The following is a 23,554-nucleotide window of genomic DNA, read 5'->3' on the forward strand; positions in this document are numbered from 1 at the left end:
CTCGCGTAAATACAGCTGTTCGGCGCTGCACGCCAAGTTCAAATTACGGTTGAAAAAATGTTTTTTTTTTTTTTTTTTTTTTTGATTCCGAAGGCCCGGGCCCATAATGTGGGGTGTCCGGTTTATATATATATATATATATATATATATATATATATATATATATATTTCTTTTTAAATCCGGAGCTTTCCCGTGACTTGATGTAAAGTTGTTTTTACGGAAGATAATGATAAGCTTGACACTGGTATGATCACTGATACTTAATTCATTACTTGCAAAGACATTTTCAACTGGCTTTTCTTATGTAGCCAGTACGAGATCCAAGACAAATATTTCCATGCTTTGAGTGGTCAAAAAATGTTATTTCTTTTCAACAAGTTTACAAGTCAAGCCCTGTGTTAAATGTTGAAGGAATCACTTGATCTTGATACAGGTAAATTAAAGTCCTAAAAATTATAATGTTCTGGACTGAACACACTTCTGCAACTTGTTCATATAGCGTATTGTTAGTGTTCCTTAAACTAGCTGGTGGACGATAGAGAGTACGAGTATTATCTTACCGTGTGATTTATTTTTGAGCTGAAAGCATATTCAGTCAATATTATCAACGGTTTATTTTGAAATAAGTACTGGATTAATCTTTGTTTTAGTATAGAGCAATCCTCCACCTCCCATTCTACTTTGTAATTACCAGAATACTGTAACTTGGCATATAACATAATGTTAATAAGTGAGATTTGCCAGCTGGGTGCTCGAGAAGCTTCTCGGCGCTTCGTGTACGGTAGCTAGTTCCGGTTCTGGTACGAGAGAGTTACCAGTTTGTCTACTGTTTGTGAACGTAGTTAATTCGTAAGGTATGCATTAATTTTTGTGCTCATTTTCTTTACAATGTTTTATCCAAGTGACTGCTTGTTAAATTATGTAGTTTAAGTTCATATGGTAAATGATTTAGAGTGTTATGTAATGTGAGACAACTCTAGCATGTTTTCATATCTCCGAGCTGGTACTGTTGTTCTCGTAGAATGTAGACGTCTCTCGAACGATGCAAACCTATATAAGGATGGGGAAGAGATTAGTCAGGCGGACTTTGATGCATGGTCGTGGGGAGTTCGGACCTGTTTTTCTGGCTCTCCTCTAGCTTTCAAGGCTGCCCCACCGGCATTAGTTTTGTAAATAAAGCGATTAAGAGTTAGGTTAGCTAGTACTAATTTTCCTCCCAGCCCTTTAGAGATATAGTAAGTGTCTATATCTGTTTCCTGAGATTGCCTTTGCTTACTCACCTCTGGAGTGTATCCCCCACTGATCGCTCTGGGGTGTGAGTGACACACAGGCGCGTCCTCCCGAGTGGTTTGAGAGGGTAATCTCAGACTAGGTGGGTGTTCCCCAGGTGCTCTGTCCCTTGCTCGTTTTTCTCTTTCTTTCCACTTCTCCCGCGAGGGGGAAGTGGTACCTATGGAGGACGCCCCTATTGCCTCCCCCCCCTTCAGGGGGGGAGGTAGTCCTGACGATAATTACCTTACCGTGACTGACCGGCCCCAGACTGACGGACGCCAGACTCGATCCCCACTTGACGTTCCCCTTGAGAATGCGACCTACGTGACACTTCATGCTTTAGGTTCCACTCCCCTGTCCAGACTCAATCCCTTCATTGTCAAGAAGGTGATTGACCACTGTGCGGGAGAGGTGGAACAAGTAAAAAAACTTAGAAATGGAGACCTCCTGGTTAAGACGTTCAACTCCTCTCCAGTTAAAGACTTGCTGAAGCTGCGTAAGTTTCACTGTCATGATATCGAGGCCAAGATCCCAACATCCATGAATTCCTGCAAGGGTGTTATCACTTGCAGGGATCTCATGGTGATGAGTGAGAAAGAGATCATACAGGAATTTGCTCAGCAGGATATCATTGATGCTAGATTCATCACTCGGTTTCAGGAAGGCGTAAGGACGAAGACAGCCACTGTTGTCCTCACTTTTGGCAAAGTTTCTCTACCTACAAATGTCAAAGTAGGATATGAAATTGTAAATGTAAGACCGTACATCCCCAATCCCCTTCGTTGTTCAAAATGTCAGCTCTATGGACACCATGAAAAGGCTTGTCGGGCTTCCAACATCGTGTGTGGCAAGTGCGCGGCTGTGGGTCACTCTGCTGACAACTGTACATCCGAGACTGAGTGCTGCTTTCACTGCAAGGATGCTCACTCCACTTCCTCGAGGGTTTGTCCCAAGTGGAAGGAGAAAGAGGTCTGCACAGTGAAGGCAACTGAGGGCATTTCCTTTTACGATGCAAGGAAGAAGGTGAAGGAGTTGCATGCAACTCCCAAGCCTAATATCTCCTATGCATCGGCGGTTGTGTCCCGTCCCGAGATGCGCACCGTTGAGACACAGACTGACCTTACATTCGCTCCTCGTGCCCCACGCCCTACCTCTCAGTCTAAGCCTCCTGTACGTTCCAACTCTCTTACGGATATTCCTGTTGTTACATCATACTCTCAGGCTGCTGCTGCTCCTTCGCAGTCAGTGCGGCCAAAACAGAAGCCTGACAAGTCTGACAAAATTAATTTGACCACCCCCACTAAGCAGTCACGTCCTCATGTCCTTCCCACTCCTGGTCCAACGAGGGAGAGAAAGAATAGCTCTTTCTCGGTGGAGTCTGGGAGCCTTATCATTGACGACAATATGGAAGTCTCCATGAACAAGAACCGGGAAAGGTCCCCCGGTAGCCACTCGCCTGGACACGGGGGGCATAAAAAAACTAAGCATACTGGCCACCCTCGTAAATCTTAAACCGCCGTATTCACTCTATTACAGTGGAATTGTAGAGGTGTCAGGAATAAGTTACACAATATAGCAATCTTGCTGTCAATACACAGGCCAGACGTTGTTTGTTTACAGGAGACGCGCCTGGAGGATCATCCTGATCCTCCACAGTTCAAACACTATCACTCGTATAGAAGATATGAAGGTCACGGAGTTGCCATATACACACACAAATCACACCCACAAACGGAAGTGATTCTAAATTCTACTCTGGAAGCTGTCGCGTGCAGAGTAAAATTTAATAACACGTATCTGTCTATTTGCTCTCTGTACTGTCCTCCACATGGCCCCATTGATAGTGATGCTTTAAATTCACTTTTTGAACATCTCCCTGGCAATAAGTTAGTGTTGGGCGATTTTAACGCCCATCACTATCAATGGGGTAGCTTGAGGATTGATGGTTGTGGGGAGCAAGTAGCCGACCTAATACTACAGTCCAACCTCTGTCTTCTGAACGGTGGTAGAGCGACTCGTGTAGATGATCGTACTGATAACTTTTCGGCCATTGACTTATCTTTGGCCTCCCCTGGTATACATCAAGATTTCTCTTGGGACCCTTATGACTACTCCTTGGGAAGTGATCATTTACCCATCTGTCTTTCTTATACACGCGACATCATTTCGGACCCTCCACCTCCAAAATTTAACTATACAAAAACAGATTGGGGATCCTTCTCAAGGATCGTCAATTTAGATATATCTGGGGAGACCATAGATGTTAAGGTCGAAAATATAACTACTTCCATACTATACGCAGCTGAGGCTGCTATTCCCAAGACTTCTACAGTTCATGCGAAGCATAGAGCACATTGGTGGACGCCAGATTGGTGACAAGCATTAAGAAAACGCAATAGGAGATACAGGATTTTTGATAGTCAGCCCACTGAGAAAAATTTTATTGCATACAAACAGGCACGGGCTGAGGCAAGGAGAATAATAAGAAGGGCCAAACGTGACTCCTGGCGGTCCTTCGTGTCCACGGTGACTCGTGCAACACCATTACATAAAGTCTGGTCCACTATAAGATTATTAAATAATAAACTCCCATACTTCCCTGTCACCACCTTGTAGGTGAATAACACCACCTATGACAAGCCCGTGGACGTTGCTAACATCCTCGCCAGGAGTTTTTCTCATGTAAGTAGCTCAGCCAATTATGACCCGCATTTCCAACATCATAAATGCACGGCTGAGCTACAGATATTAGACTCTGCCACAGAAGACGTAGACTCCCCGTACAACCAAGAGTTTACGCTAGATGAACTGCTCCTTGCCCTTAGATCCTGTAAAGACACCAGCCCTGGACCAGACACCATCACGTATGGTATGATCCAGCATCTTAATCAGGACAACCTGATTAAGATGTTAGCATTGTACAATGAGATTTGGGCGTCTCGAACGTTCCCAAACTCATGGCACTTTGCGCATGTCATACCGATACCCAAAGAGGCTGGTCGTCTTATGAATCCCACTTCATTTCGTCCTATTGTGTTGACTTCTTGTCTATTTAAGGTCATGGAATGTATGGTTAACAATAGGCTTCTTTTTGTTTTAGAGTCGAAGAATTTGTTAAATGATCAACAATGTGGCTTCCGTAAATACAGAAGTTCATTAGATCATTTAATGAATTTGGAGCATTGTATTGCAGAGGCATTTGCCAATAAAGAATTCATGATAGGGGTGTTCTTGGACATCCATAAAGCCTATGACATGACCTGGCGACACGGTATACTAATGAAGCTCTATGATTATGGCTTAAGAGGAAATTTGCCTGTTTTTATTTCAAATTTCTTAAGGGACAGAACTTTCTCTGTCAAATTGCCCCGTAACGTAACATCGGATATATTTATCCAGGAAAACGGGGTGCCACAGGGAAGTGTGCTTAGTCCTACTTTATGTAGTATTATGATCAATGATATTCTGTCATCAGCTCCCATCGTGAGGTATCTTAAATACTCACTCTACACTGACGATTGTGCAATATGGCACTCTTCCTGTAATGCACAATTTTCGGCTGGGCGGATTCAAGCAGCCCTTGACTCCGTCCACCAATGGGCCTTGCAGTGGGGATTTAAGTCTTCCGTCCGTAAGTGTGCCGCTATAGTCTTCACTAATCGTAACGTACCTAATTTGTGCTTAACTTTGGATAATCAGGCGGTACCTTTTCAAAATTCTGTAAAATTTTTAGGAATACATTTTGATCAAAGAATGAATTTTAAACTTCACGTTAATACTTTGCTTGCTCGTTGTGATAAACCGTTAAATGTCCTCAAGTACCTAGCGTGTACTACCTGGGGTGCCGACAGATAATCTTTATTAATGGTGTATAAGTCCCTTATTCGATCAAAGCTAGACTATGGCGCACAGGTGTATGGCTCGGCATCCGATGCCATGCTGAAAGGATTGGATGTGCTACAGAATAAATGTTTGCGAATGTGTCTTGGAGCCGTCCGGTGTACCCGCGTGGCTCGTATGGAAGTGGAGGCGAATGTGCCTCCCCTCCATATTCGCCGTGACCACCTGGCCTTGTCCTATAGTGTAAGGACATTTAGGAAAAGTAATATCGGCAATGTGGCCTGTACCCCCCTGCGTCAATACCACCACCTTCTGCGGGGGGTGCATCACCACTTGCCGTTCACCTCCACTTACTAACTCAGGAGCTTGGTGTGGACCCCAGTGACTGTGACAAGTTGGTGTTAAAAAATATAGCGCCTTGGGAGCCACCTGCCTTTACTGTTGATGTTACATGGCTCCCAGCACCAAAGGCCAAGGCGCCGGAGGCGGAGGTCCACCACTTGTTTCATAACATCATCATTCGTCACTTGGGGTCCCACCACTTGTACACCGATGGCTCCAAGTCGAGTGAATGTGTGGGTGCAAGAGTGTGGTCGACTGAATGTGCCCTCAGGTATTGGTTGCCGACTCATACATCTGTGTTTGTCATGTAGTAACAGGAGAGGTAAAGAATAGTATGGGACTATTTTTATTTGTCTTGGAAATATTAACAAGTCTCTCACACGGAACGAGTATAAGTCCCAGGTAGCTACCTCCCTGTCTCGCTATCTGTCTCTCTCTCTCAAATTGCTAAGCCCTTCTCCCATGACCTGTCTCTAGGATCGCTTGTCCCCTTCTCGACCTCTCTGTTCTATAGCTAACCTCCGTCTGAGCTCTCTTTCCTAAATTCTGGTGTAGCAGGGGTGTGTCACGTGTGTTCCTCGTGGATGGACTAGGTCTTTGTTCACGAGAGGACTGCTGACAGCTAACTGCATCATCTCCTTACTGGCCGCTGTCGTCAGCTTTCCTCAGTGTAACTTGCAGACACAATACCTTCTCATCATCTGACTCCCTGCTTCTATCTGTCTCTCTATCTGTCTATTTATCTATCTATCTGTTATGATTTGCAATTATAATATGGGGTCCTACCACACTGCTCGGCCGCGCAAAAATGGCGTACCATCGACATTTAATAGTTATAATATATTAATACATACTACATACATATTATAATGAACTTATAAGCTAATTAAGTGAAATATATAATATTGTAAAGTAACATAACTGTATGAATATTGTATACATATATTATTCATAGTAAATAGTGATTATTCAGTAATATTACATTTTAAATAAGTTGTATACATATTTGAAATAATGCATTAAAGTAAATTATTTAACTGTAATACAGTATGTACTTGGGTTATTATAGTGAAATGCATACATGCAAGAATAAAAATAGTTTAAAATTAAGATTATTGTAAGAGTTATTAATATTTCATTCAAAGATAATGGTACTGGTCTGCCATATATGGGTCATTCTTCTTTGTATTATTATTATTATTATTATTATTATTTTTTATATATATAATTAATACTATATACAAAATATATACACTTCATTCAGGGTGGTTAACTGTGATGTTAACTCTCCCCCCACTAAATAATGACTCCAAATTAGCAATTCTTGCATGCATTCTGTGCATTGCGAACAGCAGTACTGCAACTACAATGCAGACGATTATAAAGACAGTAGGTGCTTGGCTATACACATAATATGGGTTGAACATACTCAAACTCAAATCTTCCCAGGGCTTCATTGTTTCATTGATCAGCTGCATAGTTTCAAACTTAGGTGAAGTCAGCTTAATACTTGTGCTCATGTTTAAGTTCATATTAGGCAGTGGGTGGAAATGTTTGTGTGTATGGTTGATAATGGCGTAGTGATTGATAGTGGATAAAGTAGACATGGATGGTGTAAATACCGCACAGTAGTCTGGTGCTATGTATAATCCTGAGGCTGATGTATGAGATGGTGGTATATCTGGACAGACTATGTAAACTGATGTGTTATGAGGGAAATAAAAAAACTGTGAGTGTCCAATGCGTTGATGGTGTACAAGTTTATCTGGAGCAAAAGTGAAGTTGCAATGATGATGAATATTGTTATTGCTGATGATAGCCATTTCACAAGGGACCGTATCAGTAGGCTGAAACGTGAAAATGTACGCAGGACAAAGATGAACAGCATGTAAGGATGTGCGGCACTTTCGCTCAATCGTTGACTCACTTGCGAAAGTGACAGTGTCTCGTCTCTTGGAGACCATGATGAGTTCGGTGTCTGTGTTGATGTTGATGATGACCAAAGTGTTGTTGTTTCTATAGGGGAAGGGGTGTATTTGGTATACTGTGAACAGGTCTTCAGTGATGAATGGTACATGAACTATCACTGATGTTGGTGTTAGTGTTGCTTCTAAGTACGGGTAATATTGCATAAATTCCCTACTGCGGAACAATGGCTTCAATTTATGTTTATGTAGCCTATGCCTTGACTAACTATCTGACGTAGCTCATGAACTGGGAGTAAGTCATTTGTGATTTTGCCATCACCAGCATTCGAAATTCCTTGCAAAAGTGCCCTGAAACGATCTCTAGTGTTCTCTAATTGTAGTAGAATCGTGTCAATATGTTCTGTGATGATGGAGAAGTGCTGGAAAAGAGTAACGTTGCCCTCTAATTCATTTATTTTATCTACACTCTCGAGAGCTACGTTTTCTGCTTGTTTTAGATTTTTCACAATTGTCTTCATTGCTGAATTTTGTCCTGTGATGAATTTATCTTGGTATGATAGTACCTGAGCTATCTTATTAAATTTGTTGTTTATTTCTTTAAGGTCATCCTCTGTAGCCAATCCAAAGATGTTCCCAAGAACTGCGCCGCCCAGATCGAACAAACCGCGCTTTTGGCGAGTACGGGTGATATTGTTCCTGTCGCTCAGTACCTCCGTTCCATAAGATGGGAGATCTTGGATCATGACGAGCATAGTTGACTTCGCCTGTTCTAGTTTCCATTTCGCTAACTTCACCATTTCATCCACTTCCTTGGTGTTATGTGCTTGTGAAACATAATTCCCTATCTTGAAGTCCAGAGTTCGCATCGGCGTCGCAAGTCTTTCTAGATAAGTAGGTAAGTCATACAAGTAACCTAGACTTATTTCAGTACTCATGACGTCCTTAACGATTGTAGTCGTGGCCGTTGGAGCTATGAGGCATCCTTGTCGTACTATATGCTTGGGGTCTAGGTGCGCATATACTCTTACTATGTATAGGAGAATCCATAGCATAAGTCCCTTCATCATAACCTACCGAAAAAAAAAAATCTATTAATTTCCTATAAAGCTGTGGTTGATGATAGTGATGATGTGCGTTACGGTTGACTGCTATTTCATTTATAGAAGGAGTTTAAATCGATATTTAATTCTCGTAAATGATGTACTGTAGATTTCATTGGAATAGTTGCACCTATGTTCGAATGGTTGGTATATGACCTTAATTTCTTTTTGTAATCATTGTTGTGTTCTTGCTTGGTTTCTTGAGGTACGTTCACCTGTTTGGTTGTATCCGAGGCTGAATAATTATGTGATAATTCCCTTGAAACTCGTTTTAAATGGTCAATATGAACTTGTTTCTCCTCGCCACTTGAAAGTGACTTAATCAAAACTTTGTTTGCTTTTATGTTAATTACTCTGTATGGGCCCTAAAATTTTGGGGATAATTTATTGTCTCTCGTATGAATGACACCGTAAACAATGTCTCCTAAGCTGATAGGTGAATCTTTTGCCTTCTTGTTAAATGCCTCCGTCATTTCTTCCTTGGACATCGTTAATTGTTTTTTCACTCTTTTGTGAATGTCCTGGAATTCACGTAAACGGAGTTTAGAGTAATCATCGTAATTGTATATAGGCATGCTGTCACCTTCTAGGAGCTCATATGGTAATTTTTTATCTGTGCCATATATAATGAAATGTGGTGTGTCACCAATGGATTTATTTATAGACCCATTAATGGAGGCCTCTACTCTGGGAATCCAATCATCCCAGCTTGCATAATTTTCACTGAGAATGTGTCGTAGCACATCTAATACCTTTTTATTTTGTCTCTCTACCAACTCATTCGATGCTGGGTGATTGGCCAAAACGTTAACCTTTTTGATGTTGTATTGTTTACATATTTCTTGTAAGATCTCAGAATTAAATTCTCCTCCATTATCACTTATTAATACCTTTGGGGTAGTAAAGCGACATATTACATTATCTGTTATTGCCTTTGCTACTGTCTCTCCTGTCTTATCTTTAATTGGAGCTAAAATGACATAACGGGAAAAATGATCCGTTGCTACGAATAAGTATAGGTTATTATTGTATGATAATGGCATCTTGAGTAAATCAACAGCGACAACGTCCCATGGTTGATGTGGTACAGGGTAATTACCCATTGGTGCAGGTGTGATTGGGTATCCTTTGTGTTTCGCACATGATTCGCATCTGTCTATATGATTGTTTATATCTCTTCGTAATGAAGGCCACTAATATAACAGCTGGGTTTGGTTGAATGTCTTATCCTTTCCAGGATGTCCTGCATGTGGGCTGTCGTGTATCATTCGTAATACCTGGGGTATCATGTCATTAGGTACTACCAACTGGTTAGTATTTCTTTGGCGTTTTGGTTGTTTAGGGTTAATTTTGTATAATGTATTATTGACCATTGTGAATTGTTCAAGTGGGACATGAAGTTTGGGTAATTGTATGTCATCTCCACTTTCTAACTTGTATATTACTTTTGACCATACTGGGTCAAGTCTTTGTGCCTTTGCGATATCCTCGTGGTTTGGGATATTTCCTTTGAGATCTAACGCCGCGACCTGAATTGTGTTCGGGTTCCTAGATAATGCGTCAGCTACTATGTTCATTTTACCTTGTATATAATGAATTTGTACATTGTAGTTTTCAACTGTACATTTCCATCTTGCTCTCCTCCCAGAAAGGAGTTTTTCTTTAAACATACCCACCAGTGGTTTATGGTCGGTGAACAAGTTGATTTCGTAACCATATACCAAATCTCGAAACTTTTGTAATGCAAAAATCACTGCAAGTGCCTCTAAGTCTGTAGTGCAATAATTTTTCTCCGGACCTCTTGTTTGTCTGCTGGCAAATGCAATTGGTTGATTCTTTCCTCTTTTATCTTCCTGCATCAGTACAGCCCCTAATCCTTTAACTGATGCGTCTGTACAAATAAGAAATGATTTCGTGTAATTCGGATATGCTAAACAAGGTGCATTTGTTAGTTTAATTTTTAGATTGTTAAATGCCCTTTTTTGTTCTTCTTCCCATTGGAATACAGCATCTTTTTTGAGTAGTTGGAATAGAGGGAAGGCTATATGAGAGAACTGTGGTACGAATGACCTATAGTACCCAGCCAGACCTAAAAATTGTCTAACTTCGTCAGTCGTAGTGGGTTCAGGAAAATCTCTCACTGCCTGTATTTTGTCATCAGTGGTGTGAATACCATCAGAACTTAATTTGTGGCCTAAGAAATTTATTTCCTTAAAGCAAAATTTGCATTTAGAAAGTTTAATTTTTAATCCAGCATCACTAAGCTTTTGTAAGAGTAAGTCTAATTTCCTGAGATGATCCTTAATATTCTTCGTTGCGATAATGATATCGTCAAGATAAACAAATATTCCTTGTCCTAAAATTCCGGACAATACGTAATTCATAAGACGCTGGAACGTACCTGGGGCTGTCCTCAGTCCCATTGGCATTCTTGTATATTGATAATGGCCTCTGTTTGTTGAAAAGGCAGTGTATTTACGTGACTCCTGAGATACCGGAATCTGATAGTATCCGTTTAGGAGATCGATGGTCGAGAATATATTATTCTCAGGACCAATATTCTGTAGAACATCACTTAGCAATGGCGTGGGAAATCTGTCTGGTATTGTGTGATTATTTAGTTTACGGTAATCTACTACCGCACGCATTTCTCCATTTCGTTTGGGCACAAAGAAAAGGGGGGCGTTCCACGGAGAAACTGAAGGCTCAATAATTCCAAGCTTTAACATTTCATCGACATACTGATTTGCAAGTGTACGTTGGGAGTGTGGTATGCGATAAGCTGGTACGAAAATTGGTGGTGTTTCTGGGTGCACATTAATCATGTGATTAATCAAGTTAGTACACCCTAATTGTTCTCCGGGCAATGCTACGGTGTCCCTGTGTGTTTCCAGCAGGGTTAACAAATCATTTTCTTCGTCAAATTCACCTGAGTGAATTAAATTCTCTTTATTCTTTCTCTATCCGTAGATTTTATCTCACTTGTTACTCCACCAATATTTATTTCCTTCACAGGGGCGAAACATTTTTCAATATTAACTATGCAAGTTCCCTTTTTCAACTGAACTTCCCCATTCATGTGATTAATAATGAATATCTGAGTTAGCCCTTCGTCGTTCGTATGACATAATGCGTTTTCTACTGACAATCCCTTTACTTTACATAATTCTGCTAAGACAAGAACAGTACTATTCCGTAATTTGCTCTTTATGGTAACCTTCATGTATGAATTAGGTGGTATAACCAAATCATTAGTGAGATGGGCTGGAAAAATTGATAAATCAGTACTGTTATCTGGGTCACTAATTCTGGAGGATGGGGTTGCTGGTGTAAGTGGATCTATACACTCATCTGTTTGTGTATGTTTGTTTAAGCCTTTAATATTACCAATTCTTTTTGGCTCTCTTCTACCAATCGGTGAGGGCTCTGAAATTATTTCCTCTATGAATTCATTATCAAAGTCTATTCGATTCATTTGTGGGAGTATAGTTATGTTCTCAGTTCTCATGGATCTTAAGCCCAGTAACATATGAGCTTTAATTGCTAAGTTTTCAACGATATAGAACAATGCAGAGAATGGTCTTGTAGTTTCTGTGAAACTGAGATTTAATCTTATCATACCTTTTACTGTAATCTTTTGACCATCTACTGTGTATAAATCTAAATCAGCTTCATCCAGAAAAGTTACTTTCTTTTTATTTTTAAGAATTCTATTTAGTTCTTCATGTGTTATTAAGTTCACTGGAGAGCCTGTATCTAAAAATAAGGAAACGTCTTGATCCTCACATACAGCTGGTATCAAGATACACTCATTTCCCAACATGCCTCCTATGTGAAGTTTAGCCTTGTTCTTCTTTATGTTTGTTCGTTTTTTGTCATGACTTGGTCTTCCCCTGATTTGAACATAGACACAATTTTTTCTACTGTTTTGCAATCACTGGTCCAGTGCCCTTGGTATCTATGATGCCTACAGTAAGGACCAAATCCTTGTGTCTTTTGATTATCCTCTTTTGCCTTGATAAAGCATTCATACCTTGTGTGTCCTGGTTTTACACAGTAATGACATAGAATGGACCTATCCCTTGACTGTGACCTACGAGGTGATTTCCCATAGGAAGTGTTGTTTATGGCGCGAGACCTGCTCGGGCTGCGCGAAAACTTATGAAACTGCCTGTAGGAAGGCGTGTGGGAACGATTTCTAGGCGTCTTTGTTTGTTTTGGCTGCCTCATTTCTGGTCGCGATCGATTTTGTTCTCTGTTTGGGGTCGGTGTAGATGTTTTCACAGCTGATACTGTCTCAGGTACCCTGATTCTACCAGAATGTGCATGTGTGTCGACCACACCTGCTTTACTGCACTGCATCTCTACCTCGTTCATTAAGTCTAGTAAGCACATTCCTGGGGTGTACGCGATCGTTTTGGCGATCTTAAGGGTCCTATCAGGTAATTTACACAAGGCAGCTACATAAACCAATGATGTCCACGACGAGGTCTGGGGACATCTTTCCATCATCTGTTATCCAATTAGAATTCTCCAGAGTAGCTAATAGAGTTCTCTTGATTGTGGAGACATCAGCAGTTATTTCACTGAGCACATGGTTTGTAGTGTGCCCCCTTACAAGATCTACAATTTTATGTAATTCTGGAATTATACCTGGCAAGAAGTTCATACCTCCAGAAAATTTCTTCAGAAATTCAGTTTTAAATTCATCATATGTCCTAGCACGATGTAGCTTATCGGAGCGCAATAAATTGCTTGCTGGACATCTTTCCTGGCTTATGCAAGATGAAAAAATAGCAATTTTCTCTTGTTCATCTAGTATGTGGCGCTTGATGAACATTTATTCGCACTGACTGATTAATGAAATGACATCAATGCGATCTTTGTCTGTGCCAGAGAATTTTGGGACACGATAGATGTATAAAGAGGACCGTTTGTGGATGGTCTCCTGTCATCACAAAAGTGTTTGATGTGTTTTTATTTTTGCATTTTTTTTTTTCCATTTCCTGTGTTTTTTCAGTCACTTCCTTCAATGATCGCTACTTTAAGCTTACATTTGAGGCTTCACTTATTTTGTGCTGAGAAGAAATGAGCAAGTATAATTTTACCCACTTGATACAGATCGTAGAGGTGTGTCGATACAAAAGTCGATCTCGGAAGAAAATACAGGTTTGATTGAAGATCTCTTGATAATTCTAGTGGTGTGTTGATGGACGATATTACTCAGGAAACTCCATGGCCTGGTATTTGTAGTGGTTAACGGCTGTCCCAGGCAAACCTCAGCATAGAACGTCGAATTTCCAACTTAACTGTGAAAATAAGTGAGTATGAGTAGGAGCTATGTAATAATGAGTAATGAGTAGTGGGTGAGAAGTGCCTGGTGTCAGTCACACGTTGCTTGGCATGGCAGACTCGCGTTGTGATGTCATCTCAGCACATGGTGACGTCGGCTTCCCACACTGGTAGCTGTGGTGAGTGAATGAGTAGCGATGAGTAACTTGAGTGAAGACGGGTGAGTAAGACGAGTTGTGAATATGGACTTGGTGTTTTGCTGCTTGTATTGACCTCTTCACACCTGCGTAAGCGTTGGGGGTTGGGTGGATGTATGGATGGAACGTATGGTTAACAATAGGCTTCTTTTTGTTTTAGAGTCGAAGAATTTGTTAAATGATCAACAATGTGGCTTCCGTAAATACAGAAGTTCATTAGATCATTTAATGAATTTGGAGCATTGTATTGCAGAGGCATTTGCCAATAAAGAATTCATGATAGGGGTGTTCTTGGACATCCATAAAGCCTATGACATGACCTGGCGACACGGTATACTAATGAAGCTCTATGATTATGGCTTAAGAGGAAATTTGCCTGTTTTTATTTCAAATTTCTTAAGGGACAGAACTTTCTCTGTCAAATTGCCCCATAACGTAACATCGGATATATTTATCCAGGAAAACGGGGTGCCACAGGGAAGTGTGCTTAGTCCTACTTTATGTAGTATTATGATCAATGATATTCTGTCATCAGCTCCCATCGTGAGGTATCTTAAATACTCACTCTACACTGACGATTGTGCAATATGGCACTCTTCCTGTAATGCACAATTTTCGGCTGGGCAGATTCAAGCAGCCCTTGACTCCGTCCACCAATGGGCCTTGCAGTGGGGATTTAAGTCTTCCGTCCGTAAGTGTGCCGCTATAGTCTTCACTAATCGTAACGTACCTAATTTGTGCTTAACTTTGGATAATCAGGCGGTACCTTTTCAAAATTCTGTAAAATTTTTAGGAATACATTTTGATCAGAGAATGAATTTTAAACTTCACGTTAATACTTTGCTTGCTCGTTGTGATAAACCGTTAAATGTCCTCAAGTACCTAGCGTGTACTGCCTGGGGTGCCGACAGATAATCTTTATTAATGGTGTATAAGTCCCTTATTCGATCAAAGCTAGACTATGGCGCACAGGTGTATGGCTCGGCATCCGATGCCATGCTGAAAGGATTGGATGTGCTACAGAATAAATGTTTGCGAATGTGTCTTGGAGCCGTCCGGTGTACCTGCGTGGCTCGTATGGAAGTGGAGGCGAATGTGCCTCCCCTCCATATTCGCCGTGACCACCTGGCCTTGTCCTATAGTGTAAGGACATTTAGGAAAAGTAATATCGGCAATGTGGCCTGTACCCCCCTGCGTCAATACCACCACCTTCTGCGGGGGGTGCGTCACCACTTGCCGTTCACCTCCACTTACTAACTCAGGAGCTTGGTGTGGACCCCAGTGACTGTGACAAGTTGGTGTTAAAAAATATAGTGCCTTGGGAGCCACCTGCCTTTACTGTTGATGTTACATGGCTCCCAGCACCAAAGGCCAAGGCGCCGGAGGCGGAGGTCCACCACTTGTTTCGTAACATCATCATTCGTCACTTGGGGTCCCACCACTTGTACACCGACGGCTCCAAGTCGAGTGAATGTGTGGGTGCAAGAGTGTGGTCGACTGAATGTGCCCTCAGGTATCGGTTGCCGACTCATACATCTGTGTTTACCTCAGAACTTTTTGCTATTGACAAAGCCATAGACTATGCTCTCAATTCTAGGCATGACTCATTTGTCATATTTTCAGATTCAAAATCAGCCCTTCAGGCAGTTGCATCTTGTACTACGAACTCTCACGAGATCCGGGGCCGCATCGTTGATAAGTTGCATTCATGCAACAAGTCATTCACGCTGATCTGGGTGCCTGGTCATTGTCGTATCTACGGTAATGAGCAGGCTGACTTACTTGCAAAGTCGGCTGTAGAGCTCGAGGAGACTTGGGACGTTCCTCGTGATCTACGGTCGAGTCTCTCTCTCGGAAAGAAATCAATAAATCTTCTGTGGCAAGATCAGTGGACCAGACTAAATATTCCGACTTGTAAGCCGTACCTGGGCGACTGGGACACCGCCAATCGCCCCAGTCGCCTGGAAGAAAAAGTGTTGGCACGATTACGGCTTAATGCCACCGTTTTAACACATATGAAACCTTATATGGAAAGACGCTTCCCACCGCACTGTGACATCTGTGATGCCGTGTTATCTATCAGTCATATCATCCTTTTCTGTCGGCGATTTATTCGTGAACGTGCTCCACTTATAAATTACTGCGGCGCAACAGACGTCCCCTTCACCCTTTCCACCATCCTGGGTGATGGGGACATTGTTATGACTGATAAATTGATGACTTTCTTGAGAGAGACCGGACTGATCAGAGTGATGTGACTTTTTTTACTATGTGGTTATGGTTTTTATCAACGGTAAATATGTATATATTGTAATATTAACTAGGGTTGACAGTTGACATATATGAAATAGTTCCTCCTCCCACTGATCTATTTCTAATATAGATGTCCCTTACATTAATCCCCGTTCCTCGACTAACAGTCACCAGCTGATGAGTGCAAGTGTGCAATATAGGAAGGTATTAGGCACTTGCAGTCGATGGTGGTCTGCTGGCCGAGGTTCTTCACTTTTTGTACAAATTATGTAAATACATTATACCATCTTGCTTAAGTTATTCTAATTAGGGCCGACAGCTGACGTATATGGAAATGTTCCTGACTCGTCTGGTTCCCTTTCATATATTGATGTCTCCTATATTAGGTTGTGCCTCGACTGACAGTCACCAGTGCAAGTATGTAATGTAGAAAGGCATTTCATATCTGCAGTCGATGGTGATCTCTTGGTCGAGGCTTTTTTACCATTAGTGTAGGTCTAGTTATTTGTCTCTTAGGATTTAGTATAGGTTAGCGATTTGTCTGTTAGGTGATTAGTTTTAGGGTCTTGACATAGGCATTTTAGTTTATAAGTAATATAAGGCAAAAAAAATAAAAATAAAAAAATAATAAAAACAAAATTACAAAAAAATAATAAAATAAAAATTATTATACTGTATATATATATATGTACGTGTGCATGAAAGTGTGTATGTTCATATGCATGGATGTGTGTATGTATGTATGTATGTATATATATATGTTCATATATATATGTATATATGTGTAAATGTATATACATGTATATATTTTGCCTTAATGACCAGGGGCTCCGGCCTCAATGGTCGATAGGCAAAAAAAAAAAAAAAAAAAAAAAATTAGGCATTCGCAGCCCATCTCTCATCGTGGTAAGACCTCCTGGCGGGACCAGCTCTCCACAGTAGCTGTCTCAGCTGAGGGATGGGCCTGTCATTTCTATCTGAGGGAGTACCCTGGTCTGCCTACCAGGAGGTCGAGGCTCCTCCGCCCCAGACTACCCAGCCGACGACCCTCCCTCCGCCACGACCCGGACCGGGGCTGTGCTATCTGTGATGACCAGGACCGGGCCTACCCTCAGTGCTTCCACCTGCTGCTGCTGGAGAGCTGGGTGAGTCTTTTTTGCCCTTTCCAGCAGGGGCGTGGGGGTCGGGGGCAGCATTGGGGCAGCTTCCACTTGAGCTTGTCGGTGCTTCCTGCATCGGCTCCACGCTGTCTACCCGGCTCTTGTCCCATCCTGCCCTCGTTTCGACCATCGAGCAGCCGGCCTTACCAATTACCATCAAGCCCCGCCCTGCCTCGTTGATCATCGGGCAGCCGATCTCACCACCAACCATCGCCCGTTCCCCTGCCTCTGCTGCCTTTCCCGCGTTCCCCAGTTTGCTGTCACCGCTACGCTCTAATTGGAGAGCTTGTTCCTTCTTTTATCCCCTGACGAGCTCTCAGTTTGCCCGTGTCCCACCAGGTGTGGGCGAATATCAACAAACAGATTAGTCAGTTAGTCAGTCGGTCTGGAGGTCAGTCGCATTTCAGTGTTTAGTGTTGTTGGTGAAGTTTGTGAAGAGTTGCTGGCAAACATTAAGTGTAATTACTGTCAGTGAAGACTGTTTTCGGTACTTGTGAAAACAATGAAGAGTTGTCATGCATAAAGTGTAATATCAGTGAAGTGTTGTCAAGCAATAAGTGTAGTAGCAGTCGGTAGAGTCTGTATAGCTCCAGTGCTTGTAAGAACAGTGAAGCTGGAAAGCGTTAAGTGGAATTATTTGAAAAATAAAGACAGTGAGCTTTAAGGAGCCAGTGTTTATTTTCGCCTCAGCTGATCATCTGTACTGTACACCGAAAGGCTGACCATAGGAAGAACAACTCACTGGGCAACGTCCTTCCTGTACTGAACTACTCCTGTTGAAGCCTGTGGCAGTGTGGGGTGTGGACGTAACAATATAGGCCTACTGCTTCTAATTTATATCGATCATACAGAAGAAGGTTCATGTTGTAAAACAGCCAGATTTGCTGACGATACTAAGATCGGTAAAAGACAAAACCTCCTCGAAGAAAGACTGGTGATGTAGGAAGATCTTAACAAACGATTCAGCTGTGCGCATGCATGAAATTTAATGCAGATAAACTCAATGTCTTAAATATTAGTCAAAAAATAAGTAGCTATACCCTCAGTAATTTTCGGCTCTTGACTGTAAACCAGGAAAAGTATTTGGAAATAAGTATAATCAACTCTTTAAAACCAAGTTGACAGTCCCTGGAAGCAATAAAAAAAAGAAAAAAAAACTGACAAACTAGTTTGATTCATAGGCAGAAGATTCGAATTCAAACTGGAGAATATTATCCTTATCTTATACAGTTCCTTACTTCGTCTCAGTCTCCTGTAGATTACTGTACTCAGTTTTGGTCACCATATTACAAGGGAGACAACGAAGAGAAACAAGTAAGATACCCAGATTCCGAAACAAACATTGTTAGGAACATTTTAAAGAGATGAAGCTCTTAAACTTATCAAGGTGCAAGTTACAAATAGATCTGATTCAGGTATATAAAATATTTAGAGGGCATTTCACTATGGTGGCTGATAGGTACTTCACATGATACAGGTCATTTTACACTTCAGTAGTTATGGGCATGAAATAAGAAGCAAACGTTTCCAGTCAAATGAAGGAAAACGCTTTTGCTTCAATAAAGTTGTCAACATATGGAATAAATTGCCTAGGAATGTGACCGACTGCAACCTAATATAGTGGTAGCTTTTATAAATCGCAATGATAAGTTTCTGGGTTTGAATATAAAAACTGAACAAACAGATTTCTCCCTCAAATCAGAGGCTGTGGTAGTAGCACACAATTTTTATCAGACAGTACCATTATAAAGAAAGAAACATATAAACAGGCCAATAAAAGAAGTGGTTCTCAATGACATTTTTAAAAACCCATTTTCACCGCTTCTAATTGTAACAGAAGAATGGAAAGTTACCACTACTCCTCGGTTTTGACATCTCATCGAAATGGTTTTTATTTGTCGTTTTATCACATTTATCAGACATCCACGTGATAAGTCAGCCTTTGCTGCGTCCTTTGACATAATTATCATAATGGTGGACTAAATGTACTCACTGAGAAACGCTCGGAAAATAAAATCTGAATATTATTTTTGGGCAATATATTAGAAATATATATATATATATATATATATATATATATATATATATATATATATATATATATATATATATAATCATTGCCAATTAGAGCCCCCACAAATTATTAAAAGTTGCCAGTGTTTGCCAGATCACTAAATAGCGTGGGGTCACTACCAGCTCAGAGCTGGTGTACCTTCCTTTAAAAAAATTCCTATATGGATTATTATTCATGTATAAAGCACTATATCAGTATTATATTCATCTTAGATATTTTACTGATGCTCTGAATGAGGTTTGCGCTGAAAAGTCCTCCATAGAGTTTACTAAAAACCATGAAAGATTGTGTGTTTGCATTCAGCACATTTTTGCCAAGAGTTATGAAAATCAGTTGTTGGAAAATTTTATCACACAATTTCCAAAGATCATGATCTGTCATTTGGCAAATCCTGACGTGAATCTATCCATTAGACACTTAATAATAGTAAGAAGTTTATGGCCGAAATCATACGGGGATGAGATCAGCGACCCGAATTTATAAAGGCATGGTATTCCTCTTGCTTTGAGGAAACGTCTCGGTTCTCCTACAATCTATTTTTCCACATATATTTAGCTGCACAGTCGACCATGGCACTATATTTTCCGGATTTATTGGCTGATTTCAAAAGGCGCGGGCGTCAGGTGTGGTGTATACAGATCATCAGCGCCACCCTGGGCCCCTGGCGGCGGGCACACAAACTACGCCACGCTACCCATGAGAAAGCGCCTCTATATACGATCTTCGATTGTTTAAGTACCATATTTCCTTCATTTGTTATGTAGGATACAATTTTGTTATAACCAATTACCATTTTTCCTTACAAATATACATTCACCACCTAAAAACATGACAGTGATCAATACTCAGGTAACATAATATTCGTATGTAGACTGTCCCTAAACTGAGATGCACGCAACCTTCCGTTTCTATTACATTTTGATAAAGAAGCCATTTTCTCTCCAGTATTATATGTAGATAAATTAATAAGTATCCTATTTTCAGTAAAGTAACACAAAAATTGTATAACAGAGGGTAATTCAAGTTGACCCCACTTTTGCAGTTTAAGTCATCTGGCGAGCGGTGGCATCTTTTTCCACTTTGTGGGGGCTCCATTGTCACATTGTAATTGTGCGATAATGGTTTTGTGAATCATAAAATACAAAACAGAAATGACTGACCTAGTATCTAGGGAAAAAAAAAAAAACACTCCTTTGGTTCATTAGTTACAAAGTTATTAGTCTCTGAAAAAGCATGACGGTCGAGTGGACCAGGTCGGGCGGCTCATTATAACTTTCCACTTCTACACTGACAGTAAACTTCTCTTGCTGGCTTCACTCGCTTGCTCGTAATTAAATTTTCCTTGCAGATGTGATAGTGTAGATTCTTTTTTCCTGTTCAATATTCCATGATATTTCCATGGTAGTCTTTTTAACCTTCATGGTTTTCGTCCTCACTTTTCTTGTTAGCTTGGCCTAGAAGGGTCGATTGGCGAAGGGGGGGGGGGAACCTTCCAAATTTGCTGTTCTTATTTTCACCTAAAAGAATTAGATTTCATAGTCATATCTTTTCCATAATAATCAGTCTCTAAAGGAGTATTATGTTTGTTGATGTTTACTTTCCTTTGTACTCTGTATATTTTGTAGGTTTGTGGGTTAAATTATTTCTAGGGTAACATATAGGGGAGATAACTATGATAACTTAGATGATACAGTGGCTTTGTATCCCAGGATAGTTGAGGAATAACTTACCACAAGCTCAAAGGCCCAAATTAAGGGATTAACCCCCCCCCTCTACTAAGCGACACATGGCAACATTAACAGGTACTTGGGAAACGAGTTTTGTTTAACAATTTGACTTGCCTGAAAATCGATCGACCTAAAGGTCTTCCAGTTTTGGGCTGGATATGCTGCCACTATTACTGGCACCCAAAACGTAACTAAAATCTGTCTTTGCGAGAATAACTACTTATAGAAATTCTCCATTTCCCTTTCTCTGCCCTACCTGCAAAATTGGATTTTAGTTACGACCCAGTACTTATTTTTCAGACAGTATATATGGACCCTGGACGATAAGAGGGGAATGCCCATGCATAAAATAAATAAATCACCATAGTAATTTCACAGGTATTAAACATGGCGTTCCAACTTACTTGTATGGCTTGGTGCAAATCCGCTCCCCGAAGGCAAGTGGTGGGTATAGCCTCAGAGTTTCTGTGAAGAGAAGAAGAAAACCTTCAGTGTAGTTACCAGTCCTTCCAATCCCTAATCGTACATTACCATATGTTCAGAAACGACCTTGTCATGCTTTCCATGTTGTCTTTTATCTTATCTATTTTTATGCCAAAGAAACCATAGCTGTGTTCTTACACGAACTTGCTTTGGTTGTGAGTACACTTAAACACAAGGTTTTTTATTTATATTTGTTTATTTAAATTTATTATGGTAAGGAGCTGGATCAGAAAACTGTCATACGAGACTGAGTTGCGATGGGGGTCATCTTGAAATGTGTATGACTAAATAAATTATGATCAAAGTTAATTATTCATCACTCTACAAACAGAGAAAATGCATGACGGTAAGTAACGAACCAAAATAACTTTACATGCATATGTTTAATTTTATTTGTGCAAAGTGGCCATGTATTATATTATATATATATATATATATATATATATATATATATATATATATATATATATATATATATATATATATATACTGAATATACATATATATATATATATATATATATATATATATATATATATATATATATATATATATATATATATATATATATACAGTATATATTCAGAATATATATATATATATATATATATATATATATATATATATATATATATATATATATATATATTCAGAATATATATATATATATATATATATATATATATATATATATATATATATATATATATATATATATATATATATATATATATATATATATATATATATATATATATATATATATATATATATATATATATATATATATATATATATATATATATATATAGATATATCTATGTATTCAGTATATCTATCTATCTATCTATCTATCTAGGCTGCTTCCCCCAAGGAAAGGGAGGTAGCCAAGACAGGACGACACACTCCCCATTTACTCATCCCTTCAAACACATTCATTCGCATCTTAGCCCCAAAGGGGAGAACGGACAGATCCTCACCACACCACACTGCACAAAGGTCAACTGCACAATGCAGTCAGTGACATCCGCAGCAGGGCACGACAGCAGAGCTGGTTTACCCCTGCCACATCATAACAGACTCATCCCCTTACCCGCACCTGACCTGAAATAGCTGATCAGACCAAATGCGGGAGAATATCCCCTCAGGGCTGCGTCATCACTTATTCATTCACAATTTCTCTCCACCCATTTCTATCACGCACAGCCATTCTTCCTTGCTCAACAGACATCCCTGTCGCAGATATAATATATATATATATATATATATATATATATATATATATATATATTTATATATATATATATATATATATATATATATATATATATATATATATATATATATATATGACTCTGTGATGCCCATATTGCTTACATATTTGTTAACAGTACAACTCATTTTCAATACGGTATCTGGTCACTGAATAACATATACTGTACAGCTCATAAATCTACTCGTATGTCTTTGGCGTCATTCCATTTTGCATTAGGTGTTTGGAGTACTGAGGTAAAAGAAAAATAAATAATAAAAAGAAATATTCCAGTTCTTTTGGCAGAAACAATGTATATTTCCCTTTCAATTAACTCCTGAACATTTTTTTTCATATAGAGCTTGAATATGTCCTTACAGAAATTGCACCCTCAAAAGAGGTATCTATATTACAAATGCAGCCATCTCTCTTTTTCTCTCTTTCTCTGTGGAAACTTGCATGGAGTCCTGCTGGAGGAACTTGCTGGCCGAGTGAGAAGGCTGGCAGGCTCTTGGTGGGGTGGGTTAACCCGAGGCATCCCATCGACGTATGGGTATGTCGCAACATTTTGTCACAGCTAGACCCGTCGACGTACTGGTACATTGTGCAATTGCAAGGTTCATAATTTGCACA

The 23,554-nt window shown here is 40.0% G+C and overlaps 1 protein-coding gene across 1 annotated transcript in view; it reads right to left on the minus strand.

The window, feature by feature from the left end:
- Window positions 1-23,554, minus strand: part of LOC145412360 (cytochrome P450 3A6-like) — a 174,986-nt gene that overhangs the window by 37,742 nt on the left and 113,690 nt on the right. Inside the window, exon 6 of the mRNA XM_080282248.1 lies at window positions 21,591-21,651. Within this exon, the coding sequence (XP_080138374.1) occupies window positions 21,591-21,651 (61 nt within the window). The remainder of the gene's footprint in view (window positions 1-21,590; window positions 21,652-23,554) is intronic.

The sequence above is a fragment of the Coenobita brevimanus genome, chromosome 93, assembly GCF_032717465.1.
Source record: "Coenobita brevimanus isolate Jiangsu-jjx chromosome 93, ASM3271746v2, whole genome shotgun sequence".
Classification (NCBI taxonomy): domain Eukaryota; kingdom Metazoa; phylum Arthropoda; class Malacostraca; order Decapoda; family Coenobitidae; genus Coenobita; species Coenobita brevimanus.